At 44.6% G+C, this 25,003-nt stretch overlaps 2 protein-coding genes across 2 annotated transcripts; one reads left to right on the top strand and one right to left on the bottom strand.

Moving 5' to 3' along the window:
• Positions 1 to 502: 502 nt before the first annotated feature.
• LOC147978406 (uncharacterized) lies at positions 503 to 1,150 on the bottom strand. The gene has a single exon (XM_087516592.1). The coding sequence runs from the start codon at positions 1,148 to 1,150 to the stop codon at positions 503 to 505; it is 648 nt and encodes a 215-aa protein (XP_087372718.1).
• A 3,759-nt stretch (positions 1,151 to 4,909) lies between these two features.
• Positions 4,910 to 7,233, top strand: LOC147978407 (uncharacterized). Its single transcript, XM_087514743.1, has 4 exons — positions 4,910 to 5,630; positions 6,180 to 6,192; positions 6,584 to 6,782; positions 7,000 to 7,233. The coding sequence occupies exons 1-4, from the start codon at positions 4,910 to 4,912 to the stop codon at positions 7,231 to 7,233; spliced, it is 1,167 nt and encodes a 388-aa protein (XP_087370869.1).
• The last annotated feature ends 17,770 nt before the right edge of the window (positions 7,234 to 25,003 follow it).

Here is a 25,003-nt window from a genome sequence, read left to right on the forward strand (position 1 = left end):
ATTGTAAGAGATCTTATATTGTATATATGTAGCTAGTAGTGTCGGATAGATATACGAAAACTTGTTGTTCGACAAATCACTCGGAGAAAGAGAGGTGCACTCCTCTCTTTATATGTTCATGACGATCTTGCGTAATTAATGGTTCCTTCATTTGCTTACTAGATAGAGTGTCCAGTTCTCTCTATACGTATAGTAGCTAGCGTCGACCAAGCACGGAGATAAGAGAGGCCACTTCTCTCTATTAGAGCATCTCCAGCCGTTCAGCCCCCCAGGGCGCCGAAAAAGAGCGGCCTGGGGGCGAACCGGCGCTAGATTGGCCCCTGGGGGAAACCTAGCTCCCAGCCACGCCCCCAGGCGCAGCCCCCCAGTCATGGAAAATTCAAACATAGTCTCATTCCCGCTCACAAAATAGACGCCACAAATCCGGCGGTCAAGCGGCTACAAGTTCGGCGATCGAATGAAAAGTTCGGTGTACAAAAAGCAGAAAGGACGCGCGTGCGCATCAGACGGCGATGTCGGCCTCCGGCATCGGCGGAGTCGGCGTGCGCGGGCTTGGCGGGATCTTTGTGCTGGGCGGCGTCGGCGTGGCTTCTGTGCTGCTGGGAGTCTCTGCGGCATCATCACTCGGGCTTGGCGGCGGCGGCGGCGTGGGCGGCGTCATCGATGGAAGCTGATTCAGGATGAGGCCACGCTCCGCCAAGTACCACGTCTTGACCGCCTCGTCGTTTCTCTGAAGCATGTCCGCCCCGCCTAGCAGGAAAGCCAGGTCGGTGTTTCTCTTATTCGTGGCGATGTTGGTCCGGAGTAGGTCGAGCTTGACAGCGCTGCTCGACATCAACGCCGACCACCGCGCCTCGGCCTTCTCTTCATGAAGGGCGGTCCGGGCCTGTGCGTCGGCGAGGCAGTGCTCGATGGACTCCTGCACTCGAGCGGTGGCCGCGTCGGCGTGTTTCCCCTTATTGGTACCTTTGTGGTCGTCCGGCCGCCCTTCTGAAGCACCCGGAGTCGGCGTGTCCGGCTTGTAGGTCTCCTTGGCCTTGTCGAGGGTGCGCCAGAATTCCGCCCACTTATCGCACTTGTCAATGCGCTTGTAAACCTGGAGGTACTTGAATTCGGCGTCGCTGTTGCCCTGCCGATACATGGCGAACATCCGCAGCAACTGCGTGGAGGAACAAACAGTTGGCGGGCGCACACGACGAAGAGAGGCGGGAGACCGGCGTGCCATACCTGATCCTCAACGCTGGCGCCGCTCTCCGGGCGAGCCGCGACCTCCTCGACTATCCCATGCCATTTGTTGCACGCCCCCTGGATACGCCCCCAATGGTTCGCCATCGCCTTCGCCCCGCGCTGCATGTAGACGCCTTTAAAGTAGGGGTCGACGAGCTTGCGCTCGTCGAACTCGGCCTTGATACGCTCCCAGTACGTCTCGATGCTCTGGTTCTTGCCGGTGGTCGGGTCGAGGCAGACGGCTTTCCATGCTTCGGTGAGGCATTCCTCCTTGGACGCCCACTTGATGCGCGGCTCGCCGGACCTGGTCGCCCGCTTCTTCTTCTTGCGCCTCCTCGCCGGAACAGTCGCCGGCTCGTCCTCCTCCTCCTCCTCCTCCTCCTCCTCCTCTTCGTCCTCCTCCTCCTACTCCTCCTTGCCGTAGACATAGCCGAGCTCGCCGTCCATGCTGCCACTGAGATCCACCGTGTCGTCCGGGGTGATGAACCCGGGAGACGCGGCGGCCGCGGCCGAGCCTGTCGCGATGATGTCGCCCATGTCGGCCTTGGTCTCGTCGGTGTCGCTGAGGTGCGAGAAGGGCAGCGCGCCATGGCAGAGAGGGGGCGTCGGGAGGATGCGTAGGCGGCCGGCGAGTAGTTGTATGGAGGGTACTGCATGTCGGTGAAGGCGGCCGGGCGAGGGCGTGCGCTGGGCTAGGTGTCCATGGAGGAAGGTGACGTTGGGGTTGAACCCACCGTGCGCATCCCCGTCGGCGTAGCCCGGCGATGGCGTGCATCCCCATGGCTACGGCGACGGAGCGCCGACGCCTTGCTGGCCCCAGGGCGCGCGTACTGGGCATGGCTGCCTGGTGGATTCATCATCCCCGCGCGAGTCGTCTTAGCCTCGGCCTGGTCTGCCGAAGCCGCAGCCACACGCGTCGCGTTGTCACGGGCCTTCTTGGCGATCGCCCTGTTCCGCCGGTCAGCGGTGACAGCCTCCCATCGCTGAACTTCCGCCCTCCACTCGATGTTTGTCATGCCCGGTGGCTTGGACGGCGGCGCCCTCGGCTTCCTCTGCTTCGGCTGGGCGACGGAAGCGGTCGCGGTTGCCGCGGCGCGGGGGACGACGTACTTCTTCGGTGGCATGGCGGCCGGCTGGGAGGCGAGCAGGAGGAATGGAGAGAATGGGAGGGAAGTGGGGGAAAAGTGAGAAAAACGGTGGGAAGAGGTGCTCGACTCACCGACAGGGCGGACCCACGCGCCCTTTTCGCTTGTGCCGGCGCCCCAGGTGCCCCGCAGGGCGCCGGGTTCGGCCTGGGTCCGCCGGCAACAGTTTTGGCCTGAGCCGGCGAAAAACGGGCTTCTAGGGCACGACTGGGCCGTTTTTTCGATGCCGGCGCGGCAAAAACGCCTGAGGAGGGCCTGTTGGGGGCGCAACTGGAGATGCTCTTAGCTAGCTAACACAATATAAGGAACCCTCTAAATTAACCCTCCAAAACCCCCTAACCCCCACCCCTTTCAACAAAAAAACCCTATTCCAGCCGCTGCTGACGCGTGGATGCCTTTTGGTTCCGGTTTGTGTTACCAACCGGGACCAAAAGTGCTCCTGCCTGGGCGCCCCGTAGCGGCTACGTGGAGCCCCTTCTGCCCCGGTTCGTAAGCGAATCGGGACTAAGGTTTTGGGCTTTAGTCCCGGTTCCAGAACCGGGGTTAATGGGCCTCTGGAATAGGGACAAATGGCCCGTTTTCTATTAATGAGTTACACACTTATACGCGGACACGTGACTTCAGTTGCACACAGCCTAATGAACATGTATATGTAGTTGTGGGCAACCTGAAAAAGGACTAAAACAAAATTAAAATAAGAAAATACAAAACTTAAATTAATTGAAATAAAACAGGAAAAATAAATAAATAAATTATTCATGTAAAATCAAATAAGATACTCCCTGTGCCCGTATTTATCAGCCCCTTGTATTTTAAGTTAAAATTTGACACAAAAAAAATATAAATGATACTCTCTCCGCCCGGAAATACTTGTCGGAGAAATGAATGTACCTAAACGTATTTTAGTTCTAGATACATCCAATTGTATCCATTTTACGACAAGTAATTCCGGACGGAGTAGTATGTCATAAAGATTACTCCATCCGTTTACAAATATAATATGTTCTAACATTTTTGTAAATTGAATGTATAGACACATTTTAGTGTGTTTGTTCACTCATTTAAGTCCATATGTAGTCCATATTGAAATATTCAAAACATCTTAACGGAAGGAGTATGTCGTTTTATTTCTATTTAAAACAAGATTTTTTGCTGGGAAATAACATTTGTTGCTCAAATAATAGTAAATCGTTTACAAGCTTATGCATGCTGCATAAACATAGGTGGTTCGTCTAACCACGATTGGATTGAATGATCTGTAGCGTATCTAATTAAAAATTTGAAACCTCCTTCCGAGGGCAGTAGTGAGCATAAGTTAACCCCGCTGTCTCCTTAGCAAGCAACACACAATCAGCGAATATTGGTGTTGCCGCTGAGTAAGCGTCCCCTCTATTCTGCATAGTTTGTAGCGTGGCTGCACCGGGGTTGGGTTTAGCCACTACTTTCCCTAGTTTCTATCACAACTTGGCTGGCAGAATTGACGATGCTGTGGTTGCATCCCAACTGGATAGCGGGGTTAACTTATGCTCACTACTGCTGTAGCCCATTCTTTAGTGCTACAGCCTCTGCAGTTTCAACTTCCTGAACATGGAATAGTGCCTGGTTCGATGCCCAAATGAAGAACTTGGAGTGTCTCACAATGGCTGTGTTCTCCACACGCTGAGAGTTGCTTCAAAAAAGAGGCATCGACGTTGATCTTCACTACTTTCTTCGGTGGTCATTGTATGACGCTAGCTTTATGCATTTCTTGTTTTCCTTGCTTGCTTCATAGTTCGCCGGGAGAACACTGATAAACATAGCGGCTCTTTCCTGCAACTAGACTGCTTCCCCTTAACGTGTTGCCTAACTTCCCACCAGATGTATGTTATCTTTCGCAAAAAAAGAAAAAGAAAAAAGAGAGAGCTTTATGTTATCATACTCGGTATTCTGGAGGTCGTGGTCTGTCTCAATAACATGTTTAAGCCCAAGGGCCTTCCAAAACATGAGAATAATGCATGTCTTAAGTCCTCTCTGCGCCATGGGAACAGACTGGACAATGGGGACTGGTCTTGAACTCTTGATATGGCGAGCTGTAAGAACGGCCCGGCATGCGATGATTCGATCCGTTGAGGGCCCTCCATATATTTTTTAAAATCTTTGCTGGTATTGAGCATTGCCATACCTTAGGCAAGGGTTTGTGCCACATTTTTGCTAGATATAGTAACTCATAATTTGTTTTGCAAATGTATGGCTAAACTTTGGCTTAAAATGTGAGGAGATCTAATAAAATCGGACGAAATTAGGAGTAGGAATTAAACGAGGCTTTATTAGTTTCCAAATCAATAGGTGATGATGATCAGGCTAGACCGAGGAGGGCTATGGTAGTGCCGTACTGCTGTGAACGTGAATAAATGCGGTGAGCCGGTGACCCATTTTATTGCCTAGCCTGCCAGGCTGCGACCCCCCCTCCGCCACCACAGGCTGTCCATAGCGGCGGCGCACTGAGCCTCTCCCCTTCCCTTCCCTCCCGTCCACCTCCTTCATCGCAAGCTCCTCCAATGGCCGCTTCCAGCGACGTTCATCCGCTCGTTCCCGCAAAGGAGGCGCCATCCAAAGTCGACCTCCGCCGGGTCCGCGCTAACCTCCGAGTCCTTGATCCACCGCCGGCCCCCTCCGCCGACCACTACGAAGGCCTGCGCGCCCTCGGCCTCCTCGACTTCGTCCACCTCGCCCTCCCCTCCTCCGGGGCCCCGCGCCCCGACGTCGTCGCCGAGCTCATCGCCAACTACAACGTTTGTCCGGATCCCCCCTATGATCGGTGGTGGAGCTCCGTCCGTGGCACCAGAATCGAGATCTCTCTCGATACATTCGCCAAGGCGCTGTGCCTCCCCGGACCAGGAGAACCTACGGCCCCTGCCACGCCTGGCGTGGACGACGCCGTGGTGGTGTCAGCCGCCCACGAGTTCCTCAAGGTTTACCTCCTGCCTCCACTTAACGCTTACACCAGCGTTAGCCCCCTGACGCATTTGCAGATGAAGTTGACCTCTGCGTCGGCGGCGCATAACTTCTCCTGGGCGTGGTTTATCTGGGCCCAAGTCAAGAGGGAGATGGAGCAGTTTTTTGAGAAGAAGAGGAGGACCTACAAGTCGTGTTACTCTGCTATGTACATGCAGAGGCTCATCTGGGTGGCGAGGCCAGATGTCTTCGAGCTGCCACCTGAGCCGTCCATGGTGGACGCGTCAGCGGCGACGGCGTTGCGCCGCCAGCAGCACCAAGGAAGTAACCGAAAGCGTTCCTCAGAGTCCGACACACACAAGGCTGAGCAAGACGACGAGATCGATGACCTGCACGCGAGGATCCATGCACTGACGGCCATGCACAGAGAATGAAATGACCAGTTGCAGTGCACTCGCAAGATGCTGATAGAGGTAAAATAAAGTGAGCAAGTAATATATATAGTAATGCCTTATTTCTGAACAAGGACAAATCAGTTAGCTAGATTCATGCAAGCTTATACTAGCTAGTAAATTAATGATTGATAGCTAGGATGCATGCGTCCGATTTTTTCACAACTAATTGCATGTAGTGATGTAAACGTTGTTTTTCTCTTAGTTGTTTTATAAACACTTGTGCCACAGCAGCATGCATATAGTCTCTAAGTTCCTGTAACACAGCATGCATATATAATCTAAATTAAGCCCCGGTCGGAGCTTTTGCTTCAATATAAGCGTGAAAAAGATGGAAAAAGAAGCATATATACAATAATCAGGCATCATATATCATGTACTATGATATACTATCACATATACTGGACATATACATTTTCAGGCATGAAAACAAGGTACTGATCAAGCATATATCCTAGCTAATTCAATAACCAAGCTCTACATCAATGTATGACATATATGTAGTAGTTAAGAAAGAAGGGAAATAAGGCATAATTTCGACCATTATATTGCGACATGATTTTGAAAAGTGCAGAAAATTTGGCCCAACACTACGTAGATTAGCTGTTCCAAATTTAGCGCTATAGTGGAAAATAGCGAGCAATTAGTTTTTTTTCAAATTTAATGTCAAAAGTGCATATCTTGGCGGGAGGACCCTTCAAAAGCTATAGCTCCTCTATATATAGCAGGCTATTTAAAACTTTGTTCAAACTGTGTATCATTATATCTATCACTGAAATTCCTTGAGACCAATCTACTGCTGCATGTTTCACAGAAATTTAACAGGTTATCAAATAATGTACGGGCGCATATAGGCATCAAAAGGATGGGTGAGCTAGATCTGAAAGCATTTAAGAATGCCTGCAGCACAAATGTACCACAAGAGGACGCACAAGCTGCCATTCTTTGTTCACAATGGCAAGATGAAATTAAAAACTCAAAGCGGCATCCTTTTGGGATAGTCACTGTTGATGGTAAAGATAAGGTATGTAGACTGTGAACTTTGTTCCTAGTTTTCTAGCTCTATTAGCTTATAACCTTATGTCACCAGTTTTAGGAGGCTATAGTATAAATACCAATATATTGAGCAGTTTTGCACATTACATCCGCTTTTGCAAAACATTAACTTTTTTTGTGTGGGCTTGCAACTATTGGCATGATTCCATCTGATGGTGCATACTTTATCTTTTTAATTGGTTTAGGAAATTCTCTTGGAGAATGATGAAAAGCTTCGCAAGTTAAAAGAAGAGCATGGTGAAGAAGTCTATACCTTGGTAACAAAGGCACTGCTTGAAATCAACGAGTACAACCCCAGCGGACGCTACACCGTACCAGAGCTGTGGAACCGTAAGGATGACCGGAAAGCAACACTACAAGAAGCCACCAATTTCCTCCTGAATCATCAGCAGCAGTCACACAAGAGGAAGCGTCGCTGAGCCTCTCCAATATTAATGTGCAGGAGGCTGGGTACCCTACTATTACTTTTTATGAAAGTTCTACGTGCGCCTTGAACCTTGACGCTATGTAATCCTGCTACTGGTGGATTAGTTTGAGGTTTGAAGTGGTTCACTGGTTATTACGAATGATCATGCAACTAGATTAGCCGTGATCATCTTTTGCTCGCGAGCTAGAATTTGCTAGATGATGTTACTATTGGTGTGGATGCTAGTACCAATCCTAAAACCTATTTAACTAGGGTTTGCTCTTTTGTCCGAGTGATTTTTCATAACATGTGTACTAGTTGAATGCCCATGCATTGTCATGGAACTATAAGAAAGTCGTTCTACTTTTATTTATCTTGTCCTGCTTAATCTATATATCCACTAGTTCTAGTTTTTTCATGGTACATATATATCTGATTCCTCATGCCACACCAATAAGATGATGAATTTTATCCTGATTTATCTTGGTCCACTCCATCGCTTTAGGTTCAGTTTCATCGCTCTACATCAGACCATATAGCTCCACTGTGACATAACCACTTATGATGCTTGCCATTTGCTTTTATATGAATTTGTAGTGCTCATATTGTGTTTCTCTTAGCTATCCCAATTTTGGACTAAGCAGACCATTAAAAAAATGTTTCATGTATGCTTGGCTTAGACAATGGAATAACAAAAAAAACACAAGTTTGTTTCCCTCAATGTGTGTCGAACATGATACATATGATTTCCATTCATACAATAACAAACGCCGATTCTCTTTTTCGCTTCTTTCATCCTTAGCAGCTGCCATGTCTCATTAAACATATTTCTTATAGGAACATTCTAACATGCAAGTAATAGAAATCAAGTTAGAGATATTAGGCATGTTGAGACAATGCATTATCAACTTGATTCTTTGCAGATCTATTTCAATAATGCAGTTTGACAGAATTGAAAATAGTGGTAACACCAAAAGAATGTGATATTCTCATTGTTGAATCTATCATTTCCTGCCCCCCCCCCCCCCCCCCCACACACACACACATAGCCTTCTCTTTTCTTCAACTTCCGAAAGCATCATGTTACACAAAGAGACACCAAGTTAAGCGATCAACCTAGATACACCCTAAATTCAATCCAATCCAGTTGCCAGGAGAAAATTTTCAAAGGAAATTATAGAATGATGAAATAAGCACCACACTCCAAACATGAATCGCACGTGCACTGCATTGCACATTTTCCAGCAATATACATCAAGCCAAGTGTACATAACCGGGGAGAGAGTTTTGGCCCCTGTGACTCTATATGCTCATGGTATGGACAATGAAAAGGTATAAATAATGTTCAAAAAAATAAAAATAAAACCCTTCTTTTTTGACACTGTATCTATTCGTGCATTTTATATGCTTGGAATGTTAACAACGAAAAAACACATTTGTTTCTTGGACAAAAGACAAACAGTAAAAACATCATATGTCTCATATCTATCACTAAATTGCCTTGTGACCAATCTGCTGCCTGTTTCACAGAAATTCAATAAGTTAACAAATAATGTGCGGGCACATATAGGCATCAAAAGGATGGGGTGATCTGGATCTGAAAGCATTAAAGAATGCTTGCAGCACAAATGTACCACAAGAGGATGTACAAGTTGACTCTACCATTCTTTGTTCAAAATGGCAAGCTGAAATTAAAAACTCACACTCGCATCCTTTTAGGGTAGTCATGGTTGATGGTAAAGAGAAGGTATGTAGACTTGTGAACCTTTTTCCTACTTTTCTAGCTATTAATTAGCTTACAACCTTAAGTCATCTATTTTAGGAGGCTATATATAGTAAATACAAATATTGAGCAGTTTTGCACATTGCATCTACTTTTACAAACATTAACTTCTATGGTCTTGCAACCATTGACATGATTCCATCTGATCCTGCATAGTTTATCTTCTTTGCTTTAGGAAATTCTCTTGAAGGATGACGACAACCTTCGCAAGTGAAAAGAAGGGCATGGTGAAGAAGTCTATACCTTGGTAACAATGGCACTGCTTGAAATCAATGAGTACAACCCCAACTAACGCTACACCGTACCAGAGCTGTGGAACCGTATAAGGATGACCGGAAAGCAAGACTGTAAAAAGTCATCAGGTTCCTCGGTTCCTCCTGGAATATCAACAGTCACACAAGAAGAAGTGCCACTGACTGTCTCCAATATCGATGTACAGTAGGCTGGGTGCCCTACTATTGCTTTGACGAAACTTCTGTGTGAGCCTTGAACTTTGACATAATGTAATCCTGCTTCTCGTGGATTAGTTTGAGGTTTGAAGTGGTTTCACTGGTTATTATTAATGATCATGTAACTAGATTAGTCTCTGCAGCGCAGTTGGGTGCATCAAATTGACTGGACGGTGCTAATCTAGACCGGGTGAGGGAGGAGATGAAACCCTTTTTGAGAAGAATATGACCACCAGAGCATGCTACTATGGTGCCTACCTGTGGAGGCTCACCTAGGTGGAGAGGCCAGATGTCTACCAACTGTCATTCGGAGCCGTCACTGGTAGATGTCAATGAAAGCCAAGAGCTTTGCTCAGAGTCCAACATGAAGAAGGCTGAAGCGAGGTCTGAGAAGATTGATGTGGTGCTAGAGAAGATCGATGCGGCATCCAAGATGATCAATGCAGCATCCAAGATGATCAAAACCACATGAGAGCATCTTGATGCGAGAGCAAAGTAGCTTGGCGAGCAAGACAATGACATGCAAGCAATGGAGTCACTCAACAAGACACTGGTTACCAAGGAAATACAAAGCAATGATGAGTTGCACACGCTTTGAAGATGCTGATAGAGGTAAGTGAGCAAGTAATGCCTCCTTTGTGAACAAGTAAAAGTTAGGCTCATAAATGTTGCTAGGACACCCGTGCATTCACAAAATGTATCACTAAGTTAATTGAAGGAAATATGCCCTAGAGGCAATAATAAAGTTGTTATTTATATTTCCTTATATCATGATAGATGCTTATTATTCATGCTATAATTGGATTAACCGGAAACTTAGTACATGTGTGAATACATAGACAAACAGAGTGTCCCTAGTATGCCTCTACTTAACTAGCTCGTTAATCAAAGATGGTTAAGTTTCCTAGCCATGGACATGTGTTGTCATTTGATGAACAGGATCACATCATTAGAGAATGATGTGATGGACAAGACCCATCCGTTAGCTTAGCATAATGATAGTTCAGTTTTATTGCTACTGCTTTCTTCATGACTTATACATGTTCCTCTGACTATGAGATTATGCAACTCCCGAATACCGTAGGAACACCTTGTGTGCTATCAAACGTCACAACGTAACTGGGTGATTATAAATATGCTCTACAGGTGTCTCCAATGGTGTTTGTTGAGTTCGCATAGATCGAGATTAGGATTTGTTACTCCGTCTATCAGAGAGGTATCTCTGGGCCCTCTCGGTAATGTACATCACTATGAGCCTTGCAAGCAATGTGACTAATGAGTTAGTTACGGAACGAGTAAAGAGACTTGCTGTTAACGAGATTGAAATAGGTATGAGGATACCGACGATCGAATCTCGGGCAAGTAACATACCAATGACAAAGGGAACAACGTATATCGTTATGCGGTTTGACCGATAAAGAACTTCGTAGAATATGTGGGAGCCAATATGAGCATCCAGGTTCCGCTATTGGTTATTGACCGGAGGTGTGTCTCGATCATGTCTACATAGTTCTCGTACTCGTAACGTCCACACACTTAACGTTCGGTGACGATCAGTATTATGAGTTTATGTGTTTTGATGAACCGAAGGTTGTTCAGAGTCCTGGATGTGATCACGGACATGATGAGGAGTCTCTAAATGGTCGAGACGTAAATATCGATATATTGGAAGGCTATATTCGGACATCGGAAAGGTTCCGAGTGATTCGGGTATTTTTCGGAGTACCAGAGAGTTACGGGAATTCGCCGGGGAAATAATGGGCCTTAATGGGCCATACGGGAAAGAAGAGAAGGGCCTCAAGGGGTGGCTTCCCGCCCCCCCCCATGAGCTGGTCCGAATTGGACTAGGGAGGGGGCAGCGCCCCCTCTTTCCTTTTCTCCCTCTTCCCCTTCCTTCTTCTCCTACTCCAACTAGGGAAGGGGGGAAACCTACTACTAGGAGTAGGAATCCCCCTTGGGGCGCACCATAGAGAGGGTTGATGACCCACAAGTATAGGGGATCTATCGTAGTAGTTTCGATAAGTAAGAGTGTCGAACCCAACGAGGAGCAGAAGTAAATGATAAGCGGTTTCCAGCAAGGTATTCTCTGCAAGTACTGAAATAAGTGGTAACAGATAGTTTTGTGATAGGATAATTTGTAACGAGAAACAAGTAACAAAAGTAAATAAAGTGCAGCAAGGTGGCCCAATCCTTTTTGTAGCAGAGGACAAGCCTGGACAAACTCTTATATAGAGAAAAGCGCTCCCGAGGACACATGGGAATATCGTCAAGCTAGTTTCATCACGTTCATATGATTCGCGTTCGGTACTTTGATAATTTGGTATGTGGATGGACCGGTGCTTGGTTACTGTCCTTACATGGACAAGCATCCCACTTATGATTAACCTCTATTGCAAGCATCCGCAACTACAACAAAAGTATTAAGGTAAACCTAACCATAGCATGAAACATATGGATCCAAATCAGCCCCTTACGAAGCAACGCTTAAACTAGGGTTTAAGCTTCTGTCACTCTAGCAACCCATCATCTACTTATTACTTCCCAATGCCTTCCTCTAGGCCCAAATAATGGTGAAGTGTTATGTAGTTGACGTTCACATAACACCACTAGAGGCTAGACAACATACATCTCATCAAAATATCGAAGGAATACCAAATTCACATGACTACTAATAGCAAGACTTCTCCCATGTCCTCAGGAACAAATGTAACTACTCACAAAGCATATTCCTGTTCATAATCAGAGGGGTATTAATATGCATATAGGATCTGAACATATGATCTTCCACCAAATAAACCAACTAGCATCAACTACAAGGAGTAATTAACACTACTAGCAACCTACTAGTACCAATCCCAGACTTGGAGACAAGAATTGGATACAAGAGATGAACTAGGGTTTTGAGAGGAGATGGTGCTGATGAAGATGTTGATGGAGATTGCCCTCTCCCGATGAGAGGAGCGTTGGTGATGACGATGGTGATGATTTCCCCCTCCCGGAGGGAAGTTTCCCTGGCAGAACAGCTCTATCGGAGCCCTAGATTGGATCCGCCAAGGTACTGCCTCGTGGCGGCGGAGTTTCGTTCGGTAAGATGGCTTCTGATTTTTTCCTCATCGAAAGACACCATATAGCAGAAGATGGCCATTGGAGGGCCACCAGGGGGCCCATGAGGTAGGGGGCGCGCCCAGGGGTGTAGGGCGCGCCCCCACCCTCGTGGGCAGGGTGTGGCCCCCCTGGTGAACTTCTTGCACTCAGTATTTTTTATATATTCTGAAAACGTCTTTCGTGAAGTTTCAGGACTTTTGGAGCTGTGCAGAATAGGTCTCTAATATTTGCTCCTTTTCCATCCCAGAATCCCAACTGCCGGCATTCTCCCTCTTTATGTAAACCTTGTAAAATAAGAGAGAATATGCATAAGTATTGTGACATAGTGTGTAATAACAGCCCATAATGCAATAAATATCGATATAAAAGCATGATGCAAAATGGACGTATCAAGGGTCGGCCCTCCCATCCTCCAATCCTTTATATACGGGGGAGGGGGCACCCCATAGACACACAAGTTGATCATTGATCTCTTAGTCGTGTGCGGTGCCCCCCTCCACCATAATCCACCTCGGTCATATCGTAGCGGTGCTTAGGCGAAGCCCTGTTCCGGTAGCATCATCATCACCGTCATCACGCCATCATGCTGACGAAGCTCTCCCTCGACACTCTGCTGGATCATGAGTTCGTGGGACATCACCGAGCCAAACGTGTGCAGATCGCGGAGGTGTCGTACCTTCGGTGCTAGGATCGGTCGATCGTGAAGACGTACGACTACATTAACCGTGTTGTCATAACGCTTCCGCTTATGGTCTACGAGGGTACGTGGACAACACTCTTCCCTCTCGTTGCTATGCATCACAATGATCTTGTGTGTACGTAGGAAATTTTTTAAATTACTGTGTTCCCCAACAGTGGCATCCGAGCCAGGTTTATGCGTAGATGTTATATGCACGAGTAGAACACAAAAGAGTTGTGGGCGTGGGTATATACATCTTGCTTGCCGTCACTAGTTGATTCTTGATTCAGCTGTATTGTTGGATGAAGCGGCCCAGACCGACATTACGCGTACGCTTACGCGAGACTGGTTCTACCGACGTGCTTTGCACACAGGTGGCTGGTGGGTGTCAGTTTCTCCAACTTTAGTTGAATCGGATACAATGAATAGGGTTCTTTCTGAACATCAAAAGGCAATCACTATATCACATTGTGGTTTTTGATGCGTAGGTAAGAACGGTTCTTGCTCAGCCCGTAGCAGCCACGTAAAACTTGCAACAACAAAGTAGAGGGCGTCTAACTTGTTTTTGCAGGGCTTGTTGTGATGTGATATGGTCAAGACTTGCTGAGATATAAGTTGTTGTTTGAGATGATCATGTTTTGTTGAAGTTATCGGCAACTGGCAGAAGCCTTATGGTTGTCTCTTTATTGCATAAGATGCAAGCACCAAATAATTGCTTTACTTTATCGCTATGTGATATCAATAGTTGCAAGAGCAATGGTTGGCGAGACGACCATATGATGACGCGTTGATAGAGGTCAAGATGATGGAGATCGTGGTGTCATGTCGGTGATGATAGAGATCATGATGGTACTTTGGATATGGAGATCAAAGGCGTAAGATGATCATGGCCATATCATGCCAAATATTTTGATTGCATGTGATGTTTATCCTTTATGCATCTTATTTTGCTTAGTTCGACGGTAGCATTATAAGATGATCTCTCACTAAATTTCAAGGTACAAGTGTTCTCCCTAAGTATGCACCATTGCGAAAGTTCGTCGTGTCGAGACACCACGTGATGATCGGGTGTGATAGGCTCTGCATTCACATGCAACGGGTGCAAGCCAGTTTTGCACATGCAGAATACTCGAGTTAAACTTGACGAGCCTAGCATGTGCAGATATGGCCTCGGAACACTAGAGACCGAAAGGTCGAGCGTGAATCATATAGTAGATATGATCAACATAGTGATGTGCACCATTGAAAACTACTCCATCTCACATGATGATCGGACATGGTTTAGTTGATTTGGATCACGTAATCATTTACATGACTAGAGGGATGTCTATCTAAGTGGGAGTCTTAAGTAATATGATTAATTGAACTTTAATTTATCGTGAACTTAGTCCTGATAGTATTTGCATAACTATGTTATAGATCAATAGCTCGCAATGTAGCTCCCCGTTTATTTTTTATATGTTCCTAGAGAAAAATAAGTTGAAACATGGTAGTAGCAATGATGCGGACTAGGTCCGTGATCTGAGGTTTATCCTCATTGTTGCACAGAAGAATTATGTCCTTGATGCACCGATAGGTGACGGGCCTATTGCAGGAGCAGATGCAGACGTTATGAACATTTGGCAAAGCTCAGTATGATGACTACTTGATAGTTTAGTGCACCATGCTTTACGGCTTAGAACTGGGACTTCAAAGATGTTTTGAAATGTCACGGAGCATATGAGATTTTCTAAGAGCTGAAATTGGTATTTCAGACTCATGCCCATGTCAAGAGGTATGAGACCTCTGACGAGTACTTTGCCTACAAGATGGAGGAGAATAGCTCAACCAGTGAGCATGTGCTCAGAATGTCTGAGTACTACAATCACTTGAATCAACTGGGAGTTAATCTTCCAGATAATTTAGTAATTGATAGATTTCTCTAGTCACTATCACCAAGTTACTGGAACTTCATGATGAACTATAATATGCAAGGGATGACGAAAACGATACCCCGAACTCTTCGCAATGCTGAAATCGGCGAAGATAGAAATCAAGAAAAGCATCAAGTGTTGATGGTTGACAAGACCACTAGTTTCAAGTAAAAGGGCAAAGGAAAGAAAGGGAACTTCAAGAAGAATGGCAAGCAAAGTTGCCACTCCCATGAAGAAGCCCAAAGTTAGACCCAAGCCTGAAACTGAGTGCTTCTACTGCAAAGGAAATGGTCACTGGAAGTGGAACTTCCCTAGATACTTGGCAGATAAGAAGGATGGCATAGTGAACAAAGATATATACATGCTATTGATGTGTATTTTACTAGTGTTTATAGCAAACCCCTTGGTATTTTATACTATTTTAGTTTCTAAGAATAGTAACTTGAAACGGGAGTTGCAAAATAAACATAGACTAGTTAAGGGCGAGGTGATGATATGTGTTGGAAGTGATTCCAAGGTTCATAAGATCACCATTGCACACTCCCTTTACCTTCGGGATTAGTGTTGAACCTAAAATAAATGTTATTTGGTGTTTGCGTTGAGCATGAATATGATCGGATCATGTTTATTGCAATACGGTTATTCATTTAAGTCAAAGAATAATTGTTGTTATATTTAAATGAATAAAACCTTCTATGGTCATACACTCAATATAAATGGTTTATTGAATCTCGATCGTAGTGATACACATATTCATAATATTGAAGACAAAATATTCATAGTTAATAATGATAATGCAACTTATTTGTGGCACTGCCGTTTAGGTCACATTGGTGTAAAGCGCATGAAGAAACTCCATGTTGATGGGCTTTTGGAATCACTTGATGCTTGCGAACCATGCCTCATTGGAAATAATACGAGCAACTGACTTATTGGAAATAATACGTACTGATGTATGCGGTCCAATGAGTATTGAGGCTCGCGACGGGTATCGTTATTTTCTGACCTTCACAGATGATTTATCTACTTAATGAAACATAAGTCTGAAACATTTGAAAAGTTCAAAGAATTTCAGAGTGCAGTGGAAAATGTCGGTGTTGTGGGAACGAGAGTCCCCAGACATGCCTGCCTGCGGCCCACGGCGTGGCTCTGCGAGTGGGCCCGTACGGCCCGTCTTCACCAGCCAGGACTCAAGACCCTCGCAAGGGGCCAAGCCTCGCAAGGCGGATGACACAAGAACTCCTCGGGAGCGGCTTCACCAGGCTGGCTCGCGAGGGGTGGAGAGACCAAGGCAAGGCAAACCTCGCGAGGTTCCAATGACGTGAGCCATGACGATCGAGACTAGGCAAGCGTGGGCGAGGAGTTCCGAGGCATCAGGCAAAGGTTTCCATATCGGTGCAACGAGACCAAGACTAGTAGGACAGCAAGACGGAGGTCACCGTGGAGCCCAAGACAGCGTCACCACCAGAGCCTTTGGCAGGCAAAGACTACTTTTGTCAGGATAAGCTGTACTAGCTATCCCCTTTCAAATTGGCCGTTGTGGCATCCCTTCCCGCTCAATAATTGGGAAGAGAACTAGGACCTCTATAAATAGGACTAGCCACCACCATAGCTAGGGAGACGACACAGGGGATCGATCCATCCACACACTCACAAGTTCGCCAAGAACACCTCTCCTCAGGAGGCTGTCCTTCCCCTTGTACTGTTCATGCTCAGCCCAAGAGGCAATCCACCACCACACTGGAGTAGGGTATTACACCACAATGGTGGCCCAAGCCAGTATAAATCTTGTGTCTCATGTGTTGTGAGTTCGTGTGCTTAGCCTAGAGATCGCAAAGTGTTTGAGGGCGCGATCAGTGTGGGAGAGATCTTTGCGTGCACCCCAGTGTTCGAACCTCAAGGGTTTTGCCGGAACCCTAAATCCGACATTTGGCGTGCCAGGTAGGGGTGCGCCAGAGCCTCTCTCCTGCCAGTCGATTCACCGACGCTCCGCGGCTCCGATGTCCGGCGACATGAGAACCAACGCCGACCGCTGGGCAGCCAGGCCAGCCCGGACGGCGCCGCCTGCCAGGAAGACCTCAACCCCGCGCTCCCGGCGGCACGAGCGCCACCTAACGCTACGGGGCGCGGGCGGCGTGGCCAGGCACCGTCCACCCTTACTCCACGACAGACGTGAGCTGCTACAAGGGCCGCAAGCCACACCGCGGCGATGGCGCCACACACCCGGAGGGAGCAGGCAAACATGAGGCCTGCACTCACGGTGGCATGGGAGCTGCTGCGGTGCTGGCTGATGGAGAGCGGCTGGGACGCGCTGCTTCAACGCGTCGCCGAGCTACTGGACGCAACGGCCACGGGAGCACTGCCCTTCTCCTACCAGCTCACACCCTAGGCGGTGGCCGGATCCCACGGCGGGCCTCGCCGCGCCCGCGTGCCCCCAGGCGTCGACATCAACAAGAACCACGGTGGAGGGTGCCCCATCGCACCCGCACCACCCCAGATGGATGCGGGCACGAGCGTCGCCACACACGGCCCCGGCGGGGCGCTACCCCACCATCTTCAGGATGGCATGATGGGTCGGGCGACATGGAGCGTGGGGCACTTCGGCGAGGTCTTTGGGGCAGCGGCCTCCGAGGCCTACGTGCCCCGCATGATGAACCAGCAGTACATGCCGGAAGATGACCCCGGCTCGTTCCTCGAGCCAGGCTGGGAAGAGGAGGAGTTAGGAGCTGAGGCCTTCCAAGAGCCGCCCGAGAGCCCCACCAAGCGCGCCGTCGACAACAGCTATAAGGTACCACTAATCTCCCAGGGGCAAGCTTAGGCTAACCATGAATCGCAAGTGAATCAGGTCACAGCGCCAGGAGACGGTTCCGGCACGGCGGTTGCTACCTCTTGAGCACTACGTTGGTTTTCCCTTGAAGAGGAAAGGGTGATGCAGCAAAGTAGCGTAAGTATTTCTCTCAGTTTTTGAGAACCAAGGTATCAATCCAGTAGGAGGCCACGCACGAGTCCCTCACACCTACACAAACAAATAAATCCTCGCAACCAATGCGATAAGGGGTTGTCAATCGCTACAGGTCACTTACGAGAGTGAGATCTGGTAGATATGATAAGATAATATTTTTGGTATTTTTTATGATAAAGATGCAAAGTAAAATAAAAGGCAATAAAAATAACTAAGTGTTGGAAGATTAATATGATGGAAAATAGACCCGGGGGCCATAGGTTTCACTAGTGGCTTCTCTCAAGAGCATAAGTATTTACGGTGAGTGAACAAATTACTGTTGAGCAATTCAAAGAATTGAGCATAGTTATGAGAATATCTAGGTATGATCATGTATATAGGCATCACGTCCGAGACAAGTAGACCAACTCCTGCCTGCATCTACTACTATTACTCCACACATCGACCGCTATCCAGCATGCATCTAGAGTATTAAGTTCAAGAGAACAGAGTAACTCTTTAAGCAAGATGACATTATGTAGAGGGATAAACTCATGCAATATGATATAACCCCCATCTTGTTATCCTCGATGGTAACAATACAATACGTGCCTTGCTGCCCCTACTGTCACTGGGAAAGGACACCGCAAGATTGAACCCAAAGCTAAGCACTTCTCCCATTGCAAGAAAGATCAATCTAGTAGGCCAAACCAAACTAATAATTCGAAGAGACTTGCAAAGATAACCAATCATACATAAAAGAATTCAGAGAAGATTCAAATATTGTTCATAGATAAACTTGATCATAAACCCACAATTCATCGGTCTCAACAAACACACCGCAAAAGAAGATTACATCGAATAGATCTCCACGAGAGAGGGGGAGAACATTGTATTGAGATCCAAAAAGAGAGAAGAAGCTATATAGCTAATAACTATGGACCCAAGGTCTAAAGTAAACTACTCACACTTCATCGGAGGGGCTATGGTGTTGATGTAGAAGCCCTCCGTGATCAATGCCCCCTCCGGCGGAGCTCTGAAAAAGGCCCAAAGATGGGATCTCGTGGATACAGAAAGTTACGACGGTGGAATTAGGGTTTTGGCTCCTTATCTGGTAGTTTGGGGGTACCTAGGTATATATAGGAGGAAGGAGTACGTCGGTGGAGCAACAGGGGCCCATGAGGGTGGAGGCCGAGGGGGTAGGCGCGCCCCCTACCTCGTGGCCTCCTGGTTGATGTCTTGACGTAGGGTCTAGGTCCTCTAGATCACGTTAGTTCCGAAAATCACGTTCCCAAAGGTTTCATTCCGTTTGGACTCCGTTTGATATTCTTTTTCTGCGAAACTCTACAATCGGCAAAAAACAGCCATTCTGGGCTGGGCCTCCGGTTAACAGGTTAGTCCCAAAAATAATATAAAAGTGGATAATAAAGCCCAATAATGTCCAAAACAGAATATAACATAGCATGGAACAATAAAAAATTATAGATACGTTGGAGATGTATCAAGTATCCCGAAGCTTAATTCATGCTCGTCCTCGAGTGGGTAAATGATAAAAACAGAATTTTTGATGTGGAATGCTACTTGGAATAATTTCAATGAAATTCTTCTTAATTGTGGTATGAATATTCAGATCCGAAAGATTCAAGATAAAAGTTCAATATTCACATAAAAATAATAATACTTCAAGCATACTAACTAAGCAATTATGTCCTATCAAAATAACATGGCCAAAGAAAGTTCATCCCTACAAAATCATATAGTTTAGTCATGCTCCATTTTTGTCACACAAGAATGCTCTCATCATGCACAACCCCGATGACAAGCCAAGCAATTGTTTCATACTTTAGTAATCTCAAACTTTTTCAATCCTCACGCAATACATGAATGTGAGACATGGATATAGCACTATGGGTGGAATAGAATATAATGATGGGGGTTATGTGGAGAAGACAAAAAAGGGAGAAAGTCTCACATCAACGAGGCTAATAAATGAGCTATGGAGATGCCCATCAATTGATGTTAATGCAAGGAGTAGGGATTGCCATGCAACGGATGCACTAGAGCTATAAATATATGAAAGCTCAACAAAAGAAACTAAGTGGGTGTGCATCCAACTTGCTTGCTCACGAAGACCTAGGGCATTTGAGGAAGCCCAATGTTGGAATATACAAGCCAAGTTCTATAATGAAAAGTTCCCACTAGTATATGAAAGTGACAAAACAAAAGACTCTCTATCATGAAGATTATGGTGCTACTTTGAAGCACAAGTGTGGTAAAAAGGATAGTAACATTGTCCCTTCTCTCTTTTTCTCTCATTTTTTGGGCCTTCTCCTTTTTTATGGCCTTTCTCTTTTTTTCCTCACTTGGGACAATGCTCTAGAAAATGATGATCATCACACTTCTATTTATTTACAACTTAATGATTACATCTCGATACTAGAATAAAGTATGACTCTATATGAATGCCTCCGGCGGTGTACCGGGATATGCAATGAACCAAGAGTGACATGTATGAAAGGATTATGAATGGTGGCTTCGCCACAAATACTATGTCAACTACATTATCATGCAAAGCAATATGACAATGATGAACGTGTCATGATAAATGGAATGGTGGAAAGTTGCATGGCAATATATCTCAGAATGGCTATGGGAATGCCATAATAGGTAGGTATGGTGGCTGTTTTGAGGAAGATATAAGGAGGTTTATGTGTGAAAGAGCGTATCATATCACGGGGTTTGGATGCACCGGCGAAGTTTGCACCAACCCTCAATGTGAGAAAGGGCAATGCACGGTACCGAAGAGGCTAGCAATGATGGAAAGGTGAGAGTGCGAATAATCCATGGACTCAACATTAGTCATAAAGAACTCACATACTTATTGCAAAAATCTACAAGTCATCAAAAACAAAGCACTACATGCATGCTCCTAGGGGGGTAGATTGGTAGGAAAACACCATCGCTCGTCCCCGACCGCCACTCGTAAGGAGGACAATCAAAGAACACCTCATGTTTCAAATTTGTTACATAACGTTTACCATACGTGCATGCTACGGGACTTGCAAACTTCAACACAAGTATTTTTCAAATTCACAACTACTCAACTAGCACAACTTTGATATCACTACCTCCATGTCTCAAAACAATCATCAAGCATCAAACTTCTCTTAGTATTCAACACACTCATAAGAAAGTTTTTACTAGTCTTGAATACCTAGTGTATTGGGATTATTTAACTAAATTACCATGCTATTTAAGACTCTAAAAATAATCTAAGTGAAGCATGAGAGAATAATAGTTTCTATAAAACAAAACCACCACCGTGCTCTAAAAGATATAAGTGAAGTACTAGAGCAAAAACTATATACCTCAAAAGATATAAGTGAAGCACATAAAGTATTCTAATAATTTCCGACTCATGTGTGGCTCTCTCAAAAGGTCTGTACAGCAAGGATGATTGTGGTAAACTAAAAATCAAGGACTCAAATCATACAAGACGCTCCAAGCAAAACACATATCATGTGGTGAATAAAAATATAGCTCCAAGTAAAGTTACCGTTGGAAGTAGACGAAAGAGGGGATGCCTTTCGGGGCATCCCCAAGATTTGGCTTTTAGGTGTCCTTAGATTATATTGTGGTGCCATGGGCATCCCCAAGCTTAGGCTCTTTCCACTCCTTGTTCCATAATCCATCAAATCTTTCACCTAAAACTTGAAAACTTCACAACACAAAACTTAACAGAAAATCTCGTGAGCTCCCTTAGCAAAAGAAAACAAAACACCACTTCAAGTTACGGTAATGAACTCATTCTTTATTTATATTGGTGTTAAACCTACTGTATTCCAACTTCTCTATGGTTTATAAACTATTTTACTAGCCATAGATTCATCAAAATAAGCAAACAACACACGAAAAACAGAATATGTCAAAAACAGAACAGTCTGTAGTAATATGTAACTAACGCAAGATCTGGAACCCCAAAAATTATAAAATAAATTGCTGGACGTGAGGAATTAATCTATTAATCATATTCAAAAAGAATTAACTAAATAGAACTTTTCAAAAAAATGGCAGAAAATTCTCATGAGCGCTAAAGTTTCTGTTTTTTACAGCAATATTAAAAAGACTTTTCCCAAGTCTTCCCAACGGTTCTGCTTGGCACAAACACTAATTAAACACAAAAAACACAACCAAAACTGAGGCTAGATAAATTATTTATTACTAAACAGTAGAAAAAATCAAGGAATAAAATTAAAATTGGGTTGCCTCCTAACAAGCACTAACGTTTAAAGCCCCTAGCTAGGCATAAAAAGCAAGGATAGATCTAGGTATTGCCATCTTTGGTAGGCAATCCATAAGTGGCTCTCATAATAGATTCATAAGGTAATTTAATTTTCTTTCTAGGTAAGTGTTCCATTCCTTTCCTTAAAAGAAATTGGAATCTAATATTCCCTTCCTTCATATCAATAATTGCACCAATCGTTCTAAGGAAAGGTCTAGCAAGAATAATAGGACATGAAGGATTGCAATCTATGTCAAGAACTATAAAATCTATGGGCACATAATTCCTATTTTAAACAATAAGAACATCATTAATTCTTCCCATAGGTTTCTTAATAGTGGAATCCGCAAGGTGCAAGTTTAAAGAGCAATCATCAAAATCACGGAAACCTGGCAAATCACACAAAGTCTTTGGAATCGACGAAATACTAGCACCCAAATCACACAAAGCATAACATTCATGATATTTAATTTTAATTTTAATAGTAGGTTCCCACTCATCATAAAGTTTTCTAGGGATAGAAACTTCCAACTCAAGTTTTTCTTCATAAGATTGCATCAAAGCATCAACAATATGTTTAGTAAAAGCTTTATTTTGACTATAAGTATGAGGAGAATTTAGCACGGATTGCAACAAGGAAATACAATCTATCAAAGAGCAATTATCATAATTAAATTCCTTGAAATACAAAATAGTGGGTTCATTAATATCTAAAGTTTTGATCTCTTCAATCCCACTTTTACCAATTTTTGTATTAAGATCTAAAAACTCCGAATTTTTGGAACGCCTTCTAGGTAAAGGTGGATCATATTCAGTCCCATCATTATCAAGATTCATATTGCAAAACAAAGATTTAATAGGGGACACATCAATAACTTTTAGATCTTCATCTTTATTATCATGGAAACTAGAAAAACATGCTTTTATAAAGCAATCTTTCTTAGCACGCATCCTAGCAGTTCTTTCTTTGCACTCATCAATGGAAATTCTCATGGCTTTGAGAGACTCGTTGATGTCATGCTTAGGTGGAATAGATATAAGTTTCAAAGAATCAACATCAAGAGAAATTCTATCAACGTTCCTAGCCAACTCATCAATCTCAAGCAATTTTTCTTCAATCAAAGCATTGAAATTCTTTAATATTAGATTCAAAATCAGAGGGCATCTTATTATAATTTCCATAAGAATTGTTGTAGGAATTACCATAATTAATAGAGGAATTACTAGGATACGGCCTAGGATTAAAGTTTCCTCTATACGCGTTGTTACCCAAATTATTCGTACCAACAAAATTCACATCCATAGATTCATTATTATTCTCAATCAAAGTAGACAAAGTCATATCATTAGGATCAGAAGAAACACTTTTATTAGAAAATAATTTCATAAGTTCATCCATCTTTCCACTCAAAACATTAATTTCTTCTATCGCGTGCCCTTTCTTATTAGTAGATCTTTCAGTGTGACATTGAGAATAATTAACCATAATATTATCTAGGAGTTTGGTAGCTTCTCCCAAAGTGATTTCCATAAAAGTGCCTCCCTTGGCCGAATCTAAAAGCTTTCTAGAAGCAAAATTCAATCCGGCATAAAAATTTTATATAATCATCCACAAATGCAAGCCACGTGTAGGGCAATTACGTATCATTAATTTCATCCTATCCCAAGCTTGTGCAACATGTTCATGATCAAGTTGCTTAAAATTCATAATATCGTTTCTAAGAGAGATGATCTTAGCGGGAGGAAAATACTTAGAGATAAAAGCATCTTTGCACTTATTCCAAGAATCAATACTATTTTTAGGCAAAGAAGAAAACCAAGCTTTATCATGATCTCTAAGCAAAAAAGGAAATAGCTTCAATTTAACAATACCATTATCCACATCTTTCTTCTTTTGCATATCACACAAATCAACGAAGCTATTTAGATGGGTAGGGGCATCTTCACTAGGAAGGTCGGCGAATTGATCTTTCATGACAAGATTCAACAAAGCAGCATTGATTTCACAAGATTCAGTATCGGTAAGAGGAGCAATCGGAGTGCTAAGGAAATCATTGTTGTTGGTATTGGTGAAGTCACACAATTTAGTATTATCTTGAGCCATCGTGACAAGCAAGCAATCCAACACACGAGTAAACAAGAGACGGGCAAAAAGAGGCAAATAGAGAAAGAGAGGGAGGACGGAGAGAGAGAGGGCGAATAAAATGGCAAGGGTGAAGTGGGGGAGAGGAAAACGAGAGGAAAATGGCAAATAATGTAATGCGGGAGATACGGGTTTGTGATGGGTACTTGGTATGTTGACTTTTGCGTAGATCTCCCCGGCAACGGCGCCAGAAATCCTTCTTGCTACCTCTTGACAACTGCGTTGGTTTACCCTTGAAGAGGAAAGGGTGATGCAGCAAAGTAGCGTAAGTATTTCCCTCAGTTTTTGAGAACCAAGGTATTAATCCAGTAGGAGGCCACGCACGAGTCCCTCAAACCTACACAGACAAATAAATCCTCGCAACCAATGCGATAAGGGGTTGTCAATCCCTACACGGTCGCTTACGAGAGTGAGATCTGATAGATATGATAAGATAATATTTTTGTTATTTTTTATGATAAAGATGCAAAGTAAAATAAAAGGCAATA

The sequence above is a fragment of the Triticum urartu genome, chromosome 3A (genome assembly GCF_056163025.1).
Source record: "Triticum urartu cultivar PI428250 chromosome 3A, HENAU_Tu73, whole genome shotgun sequence".
NCBI lineage: Eukaryota > Viridiplantae > Streptophyta > Magnoliopsida > Poales > Poaceae > Triticum > Triticum urartu.

Coding starts and splice junctions, on each gene's coding strand:
- LOC147978406 (XM_087516592.1), bottom strand. CDS start 1,150: ATGTTCGCCATGTATCGGCAGGGCAACAGCGACGCCGAATTCAAGTAC.
- LOC147978407 (XM_087514743.1), top strand. CDS start 4,910: ATGGCCGCTTCCAGCGACGTTCATCCGCTCGTTCCCGCAAAGGAGGCG. Junction 6,783..6,999: donor CTGTTGATGGTAAAGATAAG/GTATGTAGACTG, acceptor TAATTGGTTTAG/GAAATTCTCTTGGAGAATGA.